At 41.3% G+C, this 16,951-nt stretch overlaps 2 protein-coding genes across 4 annotated transcripts in view; one reads left to right on the top strand and one right to left on the bottom strand.

Moving 5' to 3' along the window:
- Window positions 1–245: 245 nt before the first annotated feature.
- Window positions 246–8,651, top strand: C1QL3 (complement C1q like 3). Its single transcript, XM_024193321.1, has 2 exons — window positions 246–833; window positions 6,667–8,651. Exons 1-2 carry the CDS (start codon window positions 246–248, stop codon window positions 6,844–6,846), a joined length of 768 nt encoding a protein of 255 aa, XP_024049089.1. The 3' UTR covers window positions 6,847–8,651.
- Window positions 8,652–8,721: 70 nt separating this feature from the next.
- The window catches only part of PTER (phosphotriesterase related), a 43,060-nt gene continuing 34,830 nt past the window's right edge, over window positions 8,722–16,951 (bottom strand). For all 3 annotated transcript variants that reach the window (XM_024193327.2, XM_026649470.1, XM_024193328.2), the window contains 2 exons: window positions 14,820–14,960; window positions 8,722–10,685 (listed from right to left, as the gene is read on the bottom strand). In XM_024193327.2, the coding sequence (XP_024049095.1) occupies window positions 10,475–10,685; window positions 14,820–14,960 (352 nt within the window). In that variant the 3' untranslated portion in view covers window positions 8,722–10,474. The remainder of the gene's footprint in view (window positions 10,686–14,819; window positions 14,961–16,951) is intronic.

The raw sequence follows: 16,951 nt of genomic DNA, 5'->3' as shown, positions 1-16,951 counted from the left end.
CAGGTGCCCGGGGCTCAGACTTTGCCTTGTGGAGCGGCCGCGGGCACTTTCCTCGCCCCATCGCCGCAGGAGCGGAGCCGGGGGGCTCGGGCTCGCCAGGGGCTTCGGGGTGTTTTCGGCTCTGAGGAGGTCCCCGCCCAACCAGCAAGATTTTGTCCAAAAGCAGGCAGGAGGATCGCCCTGCGCTGAGCCGGCTGGTGGGCAGCAGGCGGCGGCTGATCGCGGCCGGCGCCCTGGGGGTGGTCATGGTGCTGCTGCTGGTCATCCTCATCCCGGTGCTGGTGAGCTCGGCCGGCACCTCGGCTCACTACGAGATGCTGGGCACCTGCCGCATGGTCTGCGACCCCTACGGCGGCACCAAGGCGCCCAGCACGGCGGCCACGCCCGACCACGGCCTCATGCAGTCCCTGCCCACCTTCATCCAGGGACCCAAGGGCGAGGCCGGCCGGCCGGGCAAGGCGGGGCCCCGCGGGCCGCCCGGGGAGCCGGGGCCGCCCGGGCCGGTGGGGCCCCCGGGGGAGAAGGGCGAGCCCGGGCGCCAGGGCCTGCCGGGTCCCCCCGGGGCGCCGGGGCTGAACGCGGCCGGGGCCATCAGCGCCGCCACCTACAGCACCGTGCCCAAGATCGCCTTCTACGCCGGCCTCAAGCGCCAGCACGAGGGCTACGAGGTGCTCAAGTTCGACGACGTGGTCACCAACCTGGGCAACCACTACGACCCCACCACGGGCAAGTTCACGTGCTCCATCCCCGGCATCTACTTCTTCACCTACCACGTGCTGATGCGGGGCGGCGACGGCACCAGCATGTGGGCAGATCTCTGCAAGAACAACCAGGTGAGGGGCCGGGGCCCGGGGGTGGGGAGCCCGGGGGCGTCAGGGGCCGGGGGGAGCCCGGGGGTACCAGGGGCCTGGGGAGGAGCCCGGGGCGGGGGCACCAGGTGCCGGGGGATTCCGGGGTGGATATGGGGTGGGGGGAGCGGGGCAGACCTGGATGGGACATAGAGGGGGGCCCGAAGGCAGAGGAACCAGATGTGGGGGATCACGGAGAGGGGAGACGCGGGGAAGCACCGCCGGGAGAGGAGAGGAGAGGAGAGGAGGGAGCGGGAGCCCGGGGAGAGGTGGGCCCGGGAGGGTGGAGAGGAGCACACGGGTGTGTGCAGGGGGTACGCAAGGGCAGGTCCCCGGGGGAGGGGTGGTGTCGGGCAGCCGGGGGGGAAGGAGGGGACGGGCCCCGAGAGGACGCCTGTCGGGGAGGGGACGGACACGGGACTGGGGCGTTAGGAGCTAGGCGGCCCCGGGCTGGGCCTGTCCCGCCCCCTTAAGGCCGATGGGGAAACTCCCCGTTGGCTTCCGGGGTGGAGGCTCGGAGCCCTGCGGTGACCTCGGGGGAAGGGGATTACGTCCCTTCTCTCCCAGCGAGTCAATCCGGCTTTGCTCTGGGGAGCCGGGACCCGGCCGGACGGGGCAGAGCGGGGGCTCCGGGGGCCCTGCAGCGGGAGCAGGGCGGTGCCAAACCTGGGCGCTGCTGTCTGGCTCCTTTTGCCCTCGTGTTCCCCACCCTCTCCGGCCCAGCCCGGGCCGCCCTGGGCACGTCTGCACAGGAAGGGGGGGGAGGCCGCCGCCCTGGCCCAGCGATGCTCAGTAACACCCCGTAGGGTGCTGAAGTGACAGCGCTTGCAGGGGAGTGAGCTGGAAAGCACCGCGGGGCACCCGGAGACAGCGCCGTGCACAGCTGAGAGACTCTGACAAGCACGTGGGGGGAAGCGATTCCTCTCTGCGCTCCTCTCCTCACGCCCCCTGGGACGGCTGTGGCCGGGAATTGCTCCTTTCCCTGAGCAGCACGGCCTCAAAATGGGGGTCGAGGCGGGGAAGCGGATCTGAACTGTACCCTGGAGGGCTGCGGTTAACCCCCCCTGCCTACACGGGATGCTCCTCTCTCAGAGCAGGCCGGGAGGCACAGAAAGGCGGGGCCAATGGGGTGGCCGGAGAAGCCAGACGCCCTGAGAGTTTCTGTAAGATTACACTGGGCAAGGGGTTGAGGGAGACGCGAAATACACGGGAAGCCAACGCGCAGTAAGAGTGTAATGGGAACATGGCCCAGCTGGGGACTAGAAGGGGCAGAACTCCCATCAGCAGGCGGCATGGCCACTCACTCATTCTACTACGAGCTAAGTAACCAAGAGGCAATCCGAATCTCCCGTGTGAAACATGCCATAAATAGAAACTACTGGACACAATATCGGGGTGATAGGCTGGCAGCTAGGGGCTTTTAAGGCACTGTTGACAGAACAGGTAATTTCTTATTCTGGTATAATTCCCCTGTTAAAGAACTTTTATAACTAAGAACATTAATATTATCTACAGACTCCCTATTAGTACTTTCTTAGGTACAGCTAGAGCAAGAATTGTGGATTTCTTCCAAAATGTAACAGCCAAACCAAACATGAAAGAGCCCTGGTTTTTAGGGCTCAGAGTCTGAGATTCGCCATCTTTTTCGCAGCAACACCGAAATATTCGACATAATGAAAGATCTTGAGATGTTACAGTATGCAAGACAGAGGAATAATCCATTTTAATTAGTCTAAATGCTGCTACTGCTGAGTTTGTGGAAATGTTCCCTGTAACTTTGCACCTCTTTCCTATACGCCGAACACACACACACACACACTCTCTCTCTCTCTCTCTCTCTCTCTCGTACTAACTACTACAGCATTTCGCTATGCTGGTTAATGGACAGTGGGTAGAAGAAGCTTGTCATGCTTTCTGAAATGATCAGAGACGCTTGGAATGTGGCCAGAATTACCGGTGGCTGCTGACGCTTTAAATAGGTCAGATACGAATATTCTACTATAGTTTCTAAATACTATTTATATGAACTAACGCACAGGGAAACTTACAAGCGTTACTACTGTTCTACAAGTAATTCAATAACTATAAACTGTTTCCTACCCCAGGACTATTCTGGAACTAGAAAGCCAACCGACACCGTACCTGAAAAATTCTATACCACTATGTAAAGAATTTCCCTCTAGTAAATTGAAAATGTTGCAAGGTTGATGCTGTCAGCTAACAGAAAGCGCACACTGCAGCCTTGCTGCGCTCTGTGCAGTAAGACTCCAGTCTAACCCATGTGCTGGGCAGGTTTTCTTGGACTGACAGGGATAGGGATTGTTCTCATAAAGCTGAAATTTGGGATTCCATGTCACTATGCCATGGTCACTATTCCGTGTCGCTTTTCGGATTAACGTTCCCCCTCCCCCTTCTGAAAGGCACAAAAATGAAGTTTAAAAATGCTTAAACTCCTGTACAGCGCAATTTCACTGTACTGTAACCAGACGCGAGCCATTTCACTTAGGCACTGTGTTGAATGCAGGCGCACAGATGGAAGCAGCAGAGGCCAGTAAATTAATCTGATATGCCACTTAACCTTTTGTTTATGGTTTCTCAGAAGTACTGTGGAATGGAGTTATGAGGACGTCAGCGGCAATTAATTAAATTAGCAAATGTCGACCATAAATACTGCGTCTGCAGCTGAGCCTGCACTATTAAAACAGTGTTAAATTGTAGTACAACCGCGCTGACTTCTTCCTATAAAAGCAATGCTGTGTAGTGAGTCTACCGTATCTGCGATTAAATGATGAGCCTATATTTGGGTATTAAAACGTATTAAGTATTTCTCCCACTACCTGCTAGAAGTAAAATAAAATACCACTACAAAGTGAGGTATGCATTGAGAAAACCTAATTATAAATATTAAATTGAGCCTGAGACTAACCGAAAAGATCCCAACAATTAATAAACTGCTTCAACCCCTTAGAACGACTACACATACACAGCTCACACTGAATGAAAGGAGAGTCTTGTGTACAAGGGATGTCAATTTTTTTTTTAATCTTTATATGTAAGATGAGACGTGGTGGTTAAACTTAAATAGCAGGACTCAGTTTATTTGAAATTAATTAGTTTTAGTGCACGGGTGCCTTTTTTAAAAGTGTGATTTGTTCGTGAAACACTGGTGGGTGATGCAATGTGATAGTAGTTAACTTTCTATGGTATCTGTGAAAAAGCCTGGACATTATAAAATGAAATCGTTAAAAAGGGGTCTGTGTCTGCCCTAGATGGTGTTATATATTCAATAGTATTCTCTAAGGGAGGAAATTACTACGGGGGAGAGGGCATGATTTATAGGAAAAATCATCCCAAAGCAATGTATATTAGGAAGTTCACGGTCTCCAGTGTAACACATTGCCTTCCTTAATAGTTACAGAGCTTAAACACAAGAAGTGCTGAGATCACATTGCTTAGCCGGTATGTGTTTGCAATTTCAGTGTCCCAATGTACCTGTATAAAATGATGAGGTGGGCAGTCATGCAACTTATAAAATGGATACTACATTAATGGTTTAATTTTGAAATACATTTACACTCTTAGGGCAGTACACTTAGGAGTCTTCTGAGACTATTTTCATAGGCTTTAAAAAGAAATTACATTGGCTTTCCCAAACCAAGGAAGAAAAACCCTTAAGGGTAACACACTGGACTGTGGGACCAAGTTAATGCATTTACAGGGCTTTGTGGCTATACACAAATTAATACAATCTGCTAGATTATTTTTAGGTTCTCAGTGTCTAAATCAGTCTCTCAGTACAGCCAATAAGTACTCCTAGAGTCTTAGCAATGAAATGGCCATTGCTGTAGCGAATGTTCATCACCCATAAAGTCTTCATAATGAACACCTTTAATGGTAAAGCCAATAGCCCAAATAGTTTGTTAATGTACAGCAGATATACTTATTCATAACAACACAGGTATAAATATTAGATATATCCAACAAGTAGAATTTAATTGTGGCATGAATTGAATTTGTCTGTGTGGGGGGTGGGGGGTAATTTAAACAATTCAATTTACCAATGTGCAGGGCATTAATTCCCTAGAAAAATCATTTTGTTTCACAGATATTAAAAAACAAACTAACCATGGCCACATATTTATTCCCTCTTCCTCCATTTATAGTAGCAATAACAACCTCTATTTTCTATGGAGGCGTATTTCTGGAGTTAATGGCCCAAAGCCATCAATTCTGCCCTGATGGTCATTAATCCCTAAGAAATGTCCCGTGCCTTGATAGTTATTGCTGAAATAATGGTCAAAACAGATCATCTCAATAAACAATTATACATGTGAACCAATGACTCCTATATTAATGTATTCCTTTAAATTTGCACATTGTTATGCAATTATAAACCTTGTAAGCCGGTCTCACTCCTGCTAGGTGATGCACAGAGAATTTTTGCTGCTTAAGCTTCATAATGAAATACCTTGAGATCTGGAGTGCTAAAGAGCCTTTCTTTTTAACATTTCAGTATTAACATGGGATCATGCCACATGAAAATTTAATCTGAAAACCTATCATTTAAACTTTAAAAGGAATGCATGGAAATTCTAGACTTATAGATTTTTTTTTCAATTCTGAAGATAAAAATCCCACATATTGTAAATCAAGTCATGCATTATTACTTACTTCTGGTTTGCAAAACCACTAAATCACTTACTGCTCTGTATAACTATTCTAGAATAGGGCCAAGCAACAAAGATGATGTGCTATACTAAAATAAATCACATAGAAATCAGTTTAAATATTTTACAAAGCAGAACTGAATTATAGTGAAATGATTTGAAGGATTACCTTTACTTGAGGATGCGACAGAATATTCGTAGCTCAAAATTGACATACAATTTGATATTGATTATAAATTCCTTTCAGTTTGCTAATAAATTCCTTTTTCTTTGCTAATAATGTCAAACTCAATTAGTAGCCAAACAGTAAGAAGGGGAAAATGTTTGCGTTAAAGTAGTATATTCAGTTTTTTAAAAAAAATCAAATATCTGAAATCTCCATAATTAATCTTAAAGTACAGGCTGATGTACTTTTAAAATTTATATCTTTTAGACTGTACAGAAGTTAAATGATTAAGTGAAATATGTGGCAATAACAGGATTTCCTACTTTGGATTGGATTGTTTACCCACTAGTATTTTTTTGTTCTTCAGCATTTCATTTAGATTTTGATTACTTATTTGGAGATAAATCAACTACAAGGGTTTAAAGTTCATTGGCAGAAAGATATTTTATTTCTGTGTTTTTGCAACACGATCTGGTAACTATTATGATCAGAACATTTCTGAAAAACTCTACCTTAATACCTGGGGCTGATAGTGATCCCATGCCAGCGTAAATCAGGAGTAGTTCCACTGGAGTTAGAGTTACATGAATCTAAAACTGGAGTGAGCCCATAATCAGGTCCCTGGAGTCTAGCTATTTTTTGTAAAAAAAAAAAAAAAAAAAGTCCGTAGGAGCAAAATAGCTGGAGATGTGAGAGTGAGCAGTTTCGTATTACTCAGAGGCAAACAAGCCATGTGATAATGATTTGAGTTAAAATATTTAGCCTACTTCTGGGAGAACTTGCTGCTACACTGTAAACCATTTCTAGCAATGGCAGAAATAGTGATGATATTGTTAGGGGAAAACTACAGCTGAGAAGTGTATAGGCATATTTAAAGTGGCACTGAATGTGTGCAACTCCTTTTTATGACGTTTTAATTACACCATGCAGGAGGAATGTCCAAGTTTCATAACCAAACATTTATATTTGTTTTTGATTTACATAGGTTCGAGCTAGTGCAATTGCTCAGGATGCTGATCAGAACTACGACTATGCCAGTAACAGCGTGGTTCTTCATTTGGAGCCAGGAGATGAAGTTTACATAAAATTGGATGGAGGAAAAGCACATGGAGGAAACAACAACAAATACAGCACATTTTCTGGATTTATTATTTATGCTGACTGATTATGAGTCAAAAACTAAGCTTGTTCTTCTAAGAGATGGATTCACGTGGCAAAAGTCAATGAATCAAGAATCCAGCGGATACTGACCGTGGGACACCTCAGTAGTGGGGGAAAATCAAATGCTACCTGACTCACATCTGTATGGCACAAAGAAACCTTATATTAAAAAAAATATATATATATAAAGCAAGTTAAACAGATGTGTGATCCACTACCGCCAAAGCAAATACTTATTGTTAGTGTCGATGTGAATGAAGTCCTATATAGATCACAAATTTTTATAGGAAAATCTAAAGACACTGAATTATTTCTTCAGTATATACGATACTTCGATGTATTATGATCTTGCTGCTTTATCCATACGTCAGCTTTGGTTCTTGTGACTTACCCGCTAACTATGATGCTTGGAGTCCACTCATAGTGAGGAATGAGTTTACAATAAAAGGAAGAGGTAATTGAAATGCTTCTTCTCTCCAAAGGAATTGTTTGCCTTGTACTTTTGTTATCCTTCTATCTAGAACTAGAAACTAATAAGTTTCAAGCCTTAACTCTTAATTTCCCTGCTTTGTGAGTGTAGGTCAGGCCTTTTAAATTATTTCCACCTGTTTGTTTAGTTTAAATTTCCTTTCCCTCCCCTTAATTGTATTCTAAGAGAGAAAGACAGAAGAAACAATTCAATAAAAATATAAGAGATGATATAACAAACTGCCTATATTTGGACCAAATCCTGGGTCCACTGAAGCCAATTGCAAAACTCCTATTTGGCCTTTATTATGTAAACAGATTTGGCTCTTAATTTGTAAACATGTGTAAATACATGTATTTAGACAATTTAACAAACCCATTCTTGATGGTTTGTTGTGTAAATACTGTTTTAGCAAATCTAACATCCACACTGCCAGGCCAGAATAATTTTTTTGCTGCAATTAGTCTTCAGTGTAAATCTGTAGTTACTACTTTTGTTTAACAAAAGATTATTTATGATTTGACATACTACAAAGAGTCAACTGAAGTCATTACATAGAACATTGTGAGAAAACCACTGGTCAAAATCCTGCTCTGCTTATTTATGCAACCCCCAGTCTTGCTGAAGTCAGTGTGAATACTTGCATGAGAGTGGGATTTGGACCCCATGTAATGATGCCATCACACAGTACCTGTTACAAGGTATTGCATTCATTTGTAGTATGGTGTGACTGAAATTAACAGATAAGCATATTACCAAATATGAAAACCAGTTATGCAAAGATAGAAACAGATTTTCAAATGCAAAAAACTGTGTACTAAAACCTATTTTTCTTATCTATCTATCTATCTATTTATCTATCTATATCTCAAAAAGGCTTACTCAGTATAATAGACTAATGGCCTGGAGAATTACATTGTAAAAACATGCTTTTCCGTTATAGTTCTACAAAAATCTTTTACAATCAGTAATAGCAGCAATATCAGTAATACCTCTATAAAAAGGATTTTTATTTAGAAATTATGTTTTTGTTTTTTTAATTGCTCCCACATCGATACTTGCCAGTTTAAGTCTAAAGCAAAGTTATAGCAGGAATACATAACAGAACCTTTACGGCAGGGTCAAAATAATTACATAGCTTCCTGTTGTAATGCTGATGCAGTACAGATCTTAAGTTACATTCATGGCAGAATAAAAATACTATTTGTATAAATTGCTATGGAGTAGTGAGAGGCCAGACCTAGTTTTTCTGTTTTACATAATCTGCAAGGCTGGCTCCAGGCACCAGCGGAGGAAGCACGTGCCTGGGGCAGCGCATGCTAAGGGGCGGCATTCCATCCATTCTTGGGACGGCAGTCCGAGTGGCTTTTTTTCTTTGCTTTGGCAGTTCGGGCAGCTTTTTTTTTTTTTCCTTGGGGTGGCAAAAATGGTAGAGCCGGCCCTGATAATCTGCCACATGCAACCTTCTCTAATCTACCAAGGGAATGGGACAAACTGAGATTTGTCATATACTAAAGTGTCAAATATCTGCCATAATTAAAGAAAAATATTTTCCCCTTTGATTTTTTGATAACTTTAAGATAGAGATTTTAAAGATAGAAAAATCCCCCTAAAAAGCATTTATTTACATGGTTAAGGCTTTTCTTACACAGACCATATCATTCTTCTGGTCTGTTCCTCCTTTGGACAGCTGTTCAATTCAAAAGACATGATGTGCCATCAGTCTATGCTCAAAAGAGAATCTCATATGTAACAAATCTTGGTTCTCAAGAGGGAGATTGTGCTTCATAACTGCCTTTTTTTTTCTGTTCCCTCATTACATCACATCAGTTTGGTTAAACATTATTACTTTCCTTGTAAAAAAGACAACAACCCATATTCATGGACTGTACTGATTATATGCAATATATTTTATAATAGACACATAGTTGACTTAACATCTACTCATATCACAATTGCTTTTATTGCAGATGACCACCGCTACAGAGTGGTTGGCAGCAAAGCCTTGGAGATTTCTCATGTAGGTATCAAATAACAAGGTTTCAAGCAAAAAATCATTTATAACTAGCAATGCACATTCACCAAGAAGTGACCAGGAATACTTCATTACCACAGGACATCAAAAGCTGGACACGTGAAAGAATAAGCTGTTGAAATGAGATTGGCATTGCTAACACACAATCTTTTCTTTGATAAATAAATATTTACCCCTGTTTTGGTCTAGAGGAAAGAACAAATATTTAAATGAAAAACATATATAAGGCAAACATTTCTTTTTTGAATCACATCTTGACAAACTGATTTGTAAACTGATTAAATCATGGCCTTTGTTATAATTGTAACAACTCATTAAATTGTATTATGTAATATATTTGGCCTTGTGGATTTTCATCTTTTCAACATCAAGCTGATTTGCATGACATTTCATATTTTCACTTGCAAGTTTCCAAAAGTTCAACTCAAAATTTAACATAATTAAAAAAAAAGACTTCTAAAACATAAAGTTGTTAGTGGTCTACAAATTGCTTTATTAAAAATATATTTTCCATGTATTCTTTTATATTTTCATTTAAAAATAATCTCTACAAGTTGTTAATCATGAGAGATACAGTACCTTTTTTGAAATCACGTTGTCTTCCTTCTGTTATTCTGTTTTCTACAGTAGCTATTTAAAAATGACATATTCTTTTTCAAGCATTAATTAAAGAACAGCAGGATAATTAACAGGATCATCAATATTACAAGGAACATCAAATCGCTCCAGAAGGGGGCTATTTAACTGGAAACATTTTAAATTTCCTCAAGTAGTTAAGCTGATGCATCTTAAAAAAAAAAAAATCCTGAATGATAACTAACTTTAGTATTAAATCTGCTCTTTGGAAGCAGTTATTTCAATATTTACTTGGAAAGATTCTGTAGTTGTGCTCAAAACAAATAACTCATTCAGGACCAGATTATTAGAGGTAATCAGATGGAGAGATAATACACAACGTTTTTTGTTCTAATTAAAAAGGGAAGTGATTACCTGCTCTTTGGGGGTCTTATGAACATCACACAAGTTTTCCTCAAAAGAACCTAGCTTTAAAATGACCACTCTATTGAAACAAATCTGACTTTTCTCAGCAAGCTTCACATACAAGATGTGAATATCTAATCATGAGCCCTATTTAAAAGTCAGCCACTGTTTTGGGTTCTCGATCAATATCTTATCAATTATAGTTTGGGGTATGCCTCTTATTAGCAATTTAGGAACAATGTTTTTGAGGATATGTGAATATCCATGACCTCCATATTTCATCAATCGATTCTTAGTGTGCACATCATGAGCAATTACAATTTTGTCTTCATAGCCTTCGTCAATTAACATCCGAATCCTGTATAAAAGTAAATACGAAGTATGTCTGTCAGTTAAGAGTTCATACAATTCTGGACGTAATACAGAAATAATTAGTATTTAAATATTTTACAGGGCCATACCTCTAGTCTGTATTATAAATGAAATGAACTATTTCAGCATCTTTAAAAGAAACAAGCAGGCTTGTTTCTTAAATATACACAAAAGATTAAACCCTCCTAGATCCATTTTAGAGAGAAGAAATCCCTTTGGAAGCAAGACAGTGTGACACATCTGCAGTGATGAGTGGGGAAAATCCACTTTGCCAGGATTTATTACACTGTTTTGCAGTCCTGCTCCATCAGTGTCAATGGCAAAATTCATGGATTTCAACATGAGTAGGCCTGGCCCACAAGGCTAAGCAATCACTTCCTACATACACTGTTCTTCAAATGATCATTTAACAGGATTAATTCTTGCCTCTAACCTAATATAAACCATTTCCATACCTGTACTGCTAAGTAGTTCAGTTGCATTTACACACTTTTTTTGAGGGATTTCCACAAACAAAGAACACGGTAATGCACAGGGATTAGATAACTTCCAACCATGGGTCTTTCATCTGAAGAAGCAAATCTCCTGGAGGATTTTTGCTCACTCTACACAGCCATTCTTAACAATACTGGTTTATTATTTTGCAATTACACAAGGAAAAGCAAAGCCACGGGTGTAAATGGCTGTAGCACTGCTGAAGTCAATCAAGCTTCTGAGGATCTGACCCAGATTGTTGAAGTTTATTCACAGAATAAAGTATGGGTGGATTATGCAAATATTAACATTTCTTTAGTGAATTTCCATCTGGAATAACTGGGCTATAGACATTTCAAGTCTTTGAGAGTCACCAATTTCCACGAAGACAAAATCACACAGATAACATCCCACCCTCAGCAGCTTATCTATGGAGAAAGTCAATTAAAATGGCTAGTCTAGCAGCAGCTGTCTTTGCTAGTGCTGTACAAATAAAAAGTAATGTCAGCAATATCACAGGTGTAAAGGGCTAATTCCACAGTCCCTGTAAACAGATTTTGCACAATCAGAGAGAGGGCCAAATTGGGACAGATGATAAGCCGGTGGCTAATGTCTTTCCCTCTGAGGGTGAAGTTTGACTGGTGGATCTGCAAAGATCACCTCTTCTGTGGCAGTGCAGAAGCAGCTTCATGAACCTTCCTGCATCCTGCCACCCTCTTCCAGTCAGCAGAACCACTTTGGTTCCACTCCTTTCAGCGTGTTCCTTCCACGCTTGCCAAATGTGGAGGGGTGGGGCATGATTTGCCCCCAAAGAGAACAAAGGTAGAATTCTGCTGGCTGATATACCTTCATGATAAGAGCCTACTACATCTGAAGGTTGTTCAACATGCTTCTCTGACAGCATCTACTGGCACAGAAGTGACTGTCAATGTGTTTTGGCCAGGTGTACGTCTTGCTGCATTAAGAGGTGACAATGTTAACAAGAGTCCTGAGCTCCCAATAGCTTGCAACATTAAAGTGGAAGAGATGAATATTAGCAAAACTGGTGTTTGTTCATTGCTTATCACTCACATAAACCTTTCGATTCCACCATTTTTACTAGCACTTTGCAATTTTGATTTTTTCATTATTTGAGTGTGCTTTGATCCCGGACAAGGAACATTATATTATTTTGTCATCAGCAATATGAAAGTTCTTATTGTCAGCTTGGGGTGGGGAAGGGCAGGATTTATACAGAAGATTGGTTATAGGGAGATATGTGCATGCAGCTGGGCAAAAATCATAATCAGCCTAAATCTGGTAAATAAGGGGACTTAGTGCCAAACTGGAGGTTTTTCATAAAATAAACATGCTAACGTTGTAAATACTGTAGGTCTGCCACAGTGAAAGTACGTCCTCCTTCCCAAAACTACATGCCAGTGCCAGATTGTGTACTTGGTAGAGGATAAGATGACAGTGGCTGGGTCTGTAAATCAAAATTTAGTACTAACCAAACCACCAGATCTGAGCAAGGAAAACCAGATAAAAGAAAAAGTAGGTAAGATGTGCCATAAAAAAAAACCCAAACCAATGAATAAACACAAATTTTGAAGGAGATTATGTCAGAGATGATGACTGGGTCAGTCTAAGATCCAGGCAGTTCCAGAAATACAACTTCCCCCACTCCATAACTCTCCTAAAAATTTACAATAAATCTACATGCCTGCTCATTAAAAAAATAATTTTCAACATACCCTTTGCATAGACCTATATTATATGTACATACACATATATATTTATAGCTGTATTTGTGTGACTAGACATACACATGTTTGTAAGTTAATTCATACATAAGTATTGGATCTGAACATGAATATGCTTGAAAATGTTCTTCTCTTTGAATACTTGTACAAACAAATGTAGGGGTCAAGTTGATATGTATTACTTTGTGTGGAATACAAATCAAATGTCAGCCTATTAGGAATCTGCAGAAAAACAGGAGACTGCCATTGTCATGGTGTTTCCAACATGAACACACTGAAAGTACAAGAAACAGTTTAATGGCGTTTCCAACCCAAATACACACACACACACAACCAGAACAAAAGGCAACCTTGTAGTATTTCTTTTTGTAAAAAGCCTGCTGCCACACTCATTCAATGCCAGGGAGCTAAGGAGGAACAGCTGTGGCTGGGGGGGGCGGGGGAAATATTATGGATGAGACAAAAAATATTACCATGATTAAGGAGAGACACATTACCCCAGGCCCAGTAGAGCAATCCTTTTGGATGCATAGCTCCCAGTGTTTTCAATAAGAGTTCTACATGCAAAACAACTCCAGCACTGGTGAATGTTTTGCAAGCCTATGTTAGAAAGGCCAAGTGTGAAAAACTGTTGTTACAACAGAACACGATTTGAGATAGTGCTTGCAAGACTGAAAAGCAATATAAATAGAGAGAAGATTTCCTATTGTGTAAAACCAGAGATCTTTCAGGCACAGAGAAAGTCAGGTGCAGAATCAGATAAAAACTTGGCAGAAAGAAAAGAGATAACAGTCTGAAACCAGACAAGAGAGATTGTGCAGCCAATGTAACAGAGGCAGCCCAGGCAGAAAAGTAATGTCCACAATAGGAGTTAAAGCTAGAAAGATATTTCCTATATTTCGTCAAATGATCGGGAATCGTAAAAACCTTCTCATCAAAAAGTGAGGGGAAAAAAGTGTTTCTGTTCCTGGGAGAAAGAAGGGATGGCATCTTGCCACTCAATTAGGAATGACACTGCTGACAAGTTGACCCAGGGGATCCCACTCCAAACATAGCAGGAAGCCCCAGCCTGGGCAGATCGTACCCACCTCAGACACATACCTCAGGGGTCTGTCTCTTTTGTAACCTCTGGCAACACTTGTACAATGTGCTATGCTAATAAATCTCATTGAACTGAACTGGTATTGGAGACGCTGATTAGAAGCAGGGAAGAGGACAAGAAGAAGTGAACATGAAGATCATTAAAGAGTTTTGAAGAGAAAAGAATGTTATCCCTTGGATAGGGAATGTGGTGGTGGTGGTGGGAGAAGTGATAGAGGGCCTAGCAGATAAACAGATCATGCTGCACAGTGGAAGCAAAGGGACAAATGCACCTTTCATGTAAGTGGCTGCAGCTCCATTAAGGCCAGTGGTGAATTTGGGCCAAAGTCTTTTACCCATTTATCAGACACTACAATTAGACTGAACAATGGATAGTAATAACACCTAATACAGGGATGACTATAAACAAAGGCCAGACCTTTATGTAATCACATTTAATCCCTCACTTTGGAGACCAGGATGCTAAAAAAAGAGCAACCACTGTACATGGTGATATTCAACTAAATGAACAAATAATTATGAATAAACATCTTTAAAATATTCTACTTGCTTAGGTTTTCATAGTTGCGTTTTCTGTAGGAAGAAATATTTGTATTATACATACCTAGCTAGGTAAAAGACAGAGTTATATTTATTGTACTAGATAGAAGTACCAGCAACAGTAAACTACCATCATTTAGCATATCGGTATGAGCAGTGAGCAGGACCATTCTGTGATGCATTTGAAACCTGCATACCAATAATTTTCATTTTCAGTAGCTAGCAGTGTTATTGTTTATACTTCATTGCATTGCACTAGGTACCTTGCAATTCTTTCATTGTCACTTGGCATATCAATCTCGGGATGGAAGTGGTAATGAAGCAATTCTGTACCAAAGAGGTCATACTCTAAGTAGCATCCAAGTTTAGCGAACTCCAGCAGTTTCTTCTCATCAAATATAGTCCTGCAGAAAATACAAAGCACAGTGTAAATGTGCATAAACAAGTCATCATCATAACACATGTTGGAAATGGTTCCAGGGCACCATGTTATATAGACTACAGCATTTAAATATATCACTGGGGGAAATCTTACTTCCAAGGAACTAAAAATATTTGATCGGGGTTTACTGAGAAATTGAGCTACTGTTTGAGAAATTGAAGTTGTTAAATAATAATAAACCAATGTATTATTCAGTCTTTTCCCATGTCATTTGGAGATCCCATGCCTTTTAAAATATGTTAACATGTAGCATAACAAGTGCATTTATAATGAACTTCAATGAGAAAAAAGAACCAAGACACACATGCTTAATATCAGAAACTGTCCTGTAACACTCATGAGGAAGGAAGGTTTTGCTGTTTGTTTTTTTTTAAATTCAGAGGGACGTTTATTTAAAGCCAACAGACTATTTATGTGAATAAGGACTACTTGCCCAAAAAAGAGGTATCAGATCAGGCACTACATATAGGGCTCATTTCATCCACTACTGAAAGACAGACATATTTTGGGGTCTTCTTCTTAGCATATGTGCAACATGCCTCAGGTAACACGTGACCAGGATTCATCACTGAATTTGGTCTGCTGGTTGGCTTCCCCGGCCAGGACTGGGTACTGATGGGGAGTGTGATGTGAATGCTGATCCACCCCCTTCCCTTTGGGGTAAATGCTGCAAATGTTTAACACACAACACTACACACTGGTTTAGGACTGAAAACCCTACCCAACAGAGACAAAAGATAAGGTAGGCAGAGTGTAACGGCTCATTTTGGAATTTCACCAAGATTCCCTAAGTTAACATCCCTATTCTTGCAAAACAATGTAATGGCATCTTGAAGTAGTCAGGACCACAACTAAAACACAGCACATCGCTGGAGCACCAGTTCAGGGGGAAGGGTGACAATTGGTGAACTAACGACTTCTGGCAGCAAGCAAGTCCTCCTTGGAAATGTCCTCTCTGAAGACCTCGGAGTAGGTTCTTCCATCTGTGATAAATTCCTCTGAATGATGCAATGTAAATCTATCGATACACCCATAACGTGAACTTTCTCACATGGAGGAAGCTTTTTTGGAGGGATAGGGAAAAGGGGGGAGGGGCGGAAGAGAAAACATTTAACAAAAAGCAAAAACAAAAAGTAAAACAACAATTTACTTTGCAAACAATGTGCTCTGTTCCTTTATTATAAGCACAGATATTTGCATTTAAATAAGAATGTTCACCTACAGCTTCTCCTTCTTTTTGATGCCACAAAGTCATTTTTCTCAGTTTAATTACATCATAGTCTGTTGCTATGGAAATGACTGATGTCACAAATTCAATATTATGACTTAACAGCAGAATCAAGTAGGAGGAACAGATGGGCTGAGAGAGAGAAAACCCTTGTTCAGACAAGCCTGTCACCAGCAGGAGTCTCAGCATTGTCAACTGTAATTAATAAAAACAAATTCTTTGTAAATACATTTCACAGTTTACACAAGATAAGAGCTTGTGACCAAATGGGCTTTCAAAGTGCAGTGCAGAAGAAGGAGTGGCTTACAGTGCCACATAGTCCAAGGGGCTGCAGTAGCCAAGAGAATGAAGCTAGTTCCAGTGCAATGCCAAATTTCATAGGAGTAATGTCACAGGCATGAAAAATTATTTAAAAACAATTGTTAGTGGTGGGCTCACAGGGGACTATATATGTTATGATTATTAACATATAAAGCATTATCCATTACATACCTTCATGACATATACACCATGGATACTGTAACAGTAGCCATAGGTACCAGTGAATGCTCATCCCTGTTATGACAGGGCACCTTTGTAACCTTAATCCCTGATAGGTGACAGGGGCCAGGAAATAAAAAGTTGACTCTTCCCAGCCCTCCTGTGTATCACACTTTTATTACAGAGCCCTAAGATAGAATGTAATAAAAAGCTATACTGGAAAACATGATGTAACTAGCAGTATA

Source organism: Terrapene carolina, unplaced genomic scaffold (assembly GCF_002925995.2).
Source record: "Terrapene carolina triunguis isolate 2854851 unplaced genomic scaffold, T_m_triunguis-2.0 Scaffold84, whole genome shotgun sequence".
NCBI classification, from domain to species: Eukaryota; Metazoa; Chordata; order Testudines; family Emydidae; genus Terrapene; species Terrapene triunguis.
Note: the sequence above shows the minus strand (reverse complement) of the source record. Positions and strands in the feature narration are given on the sequence as shown.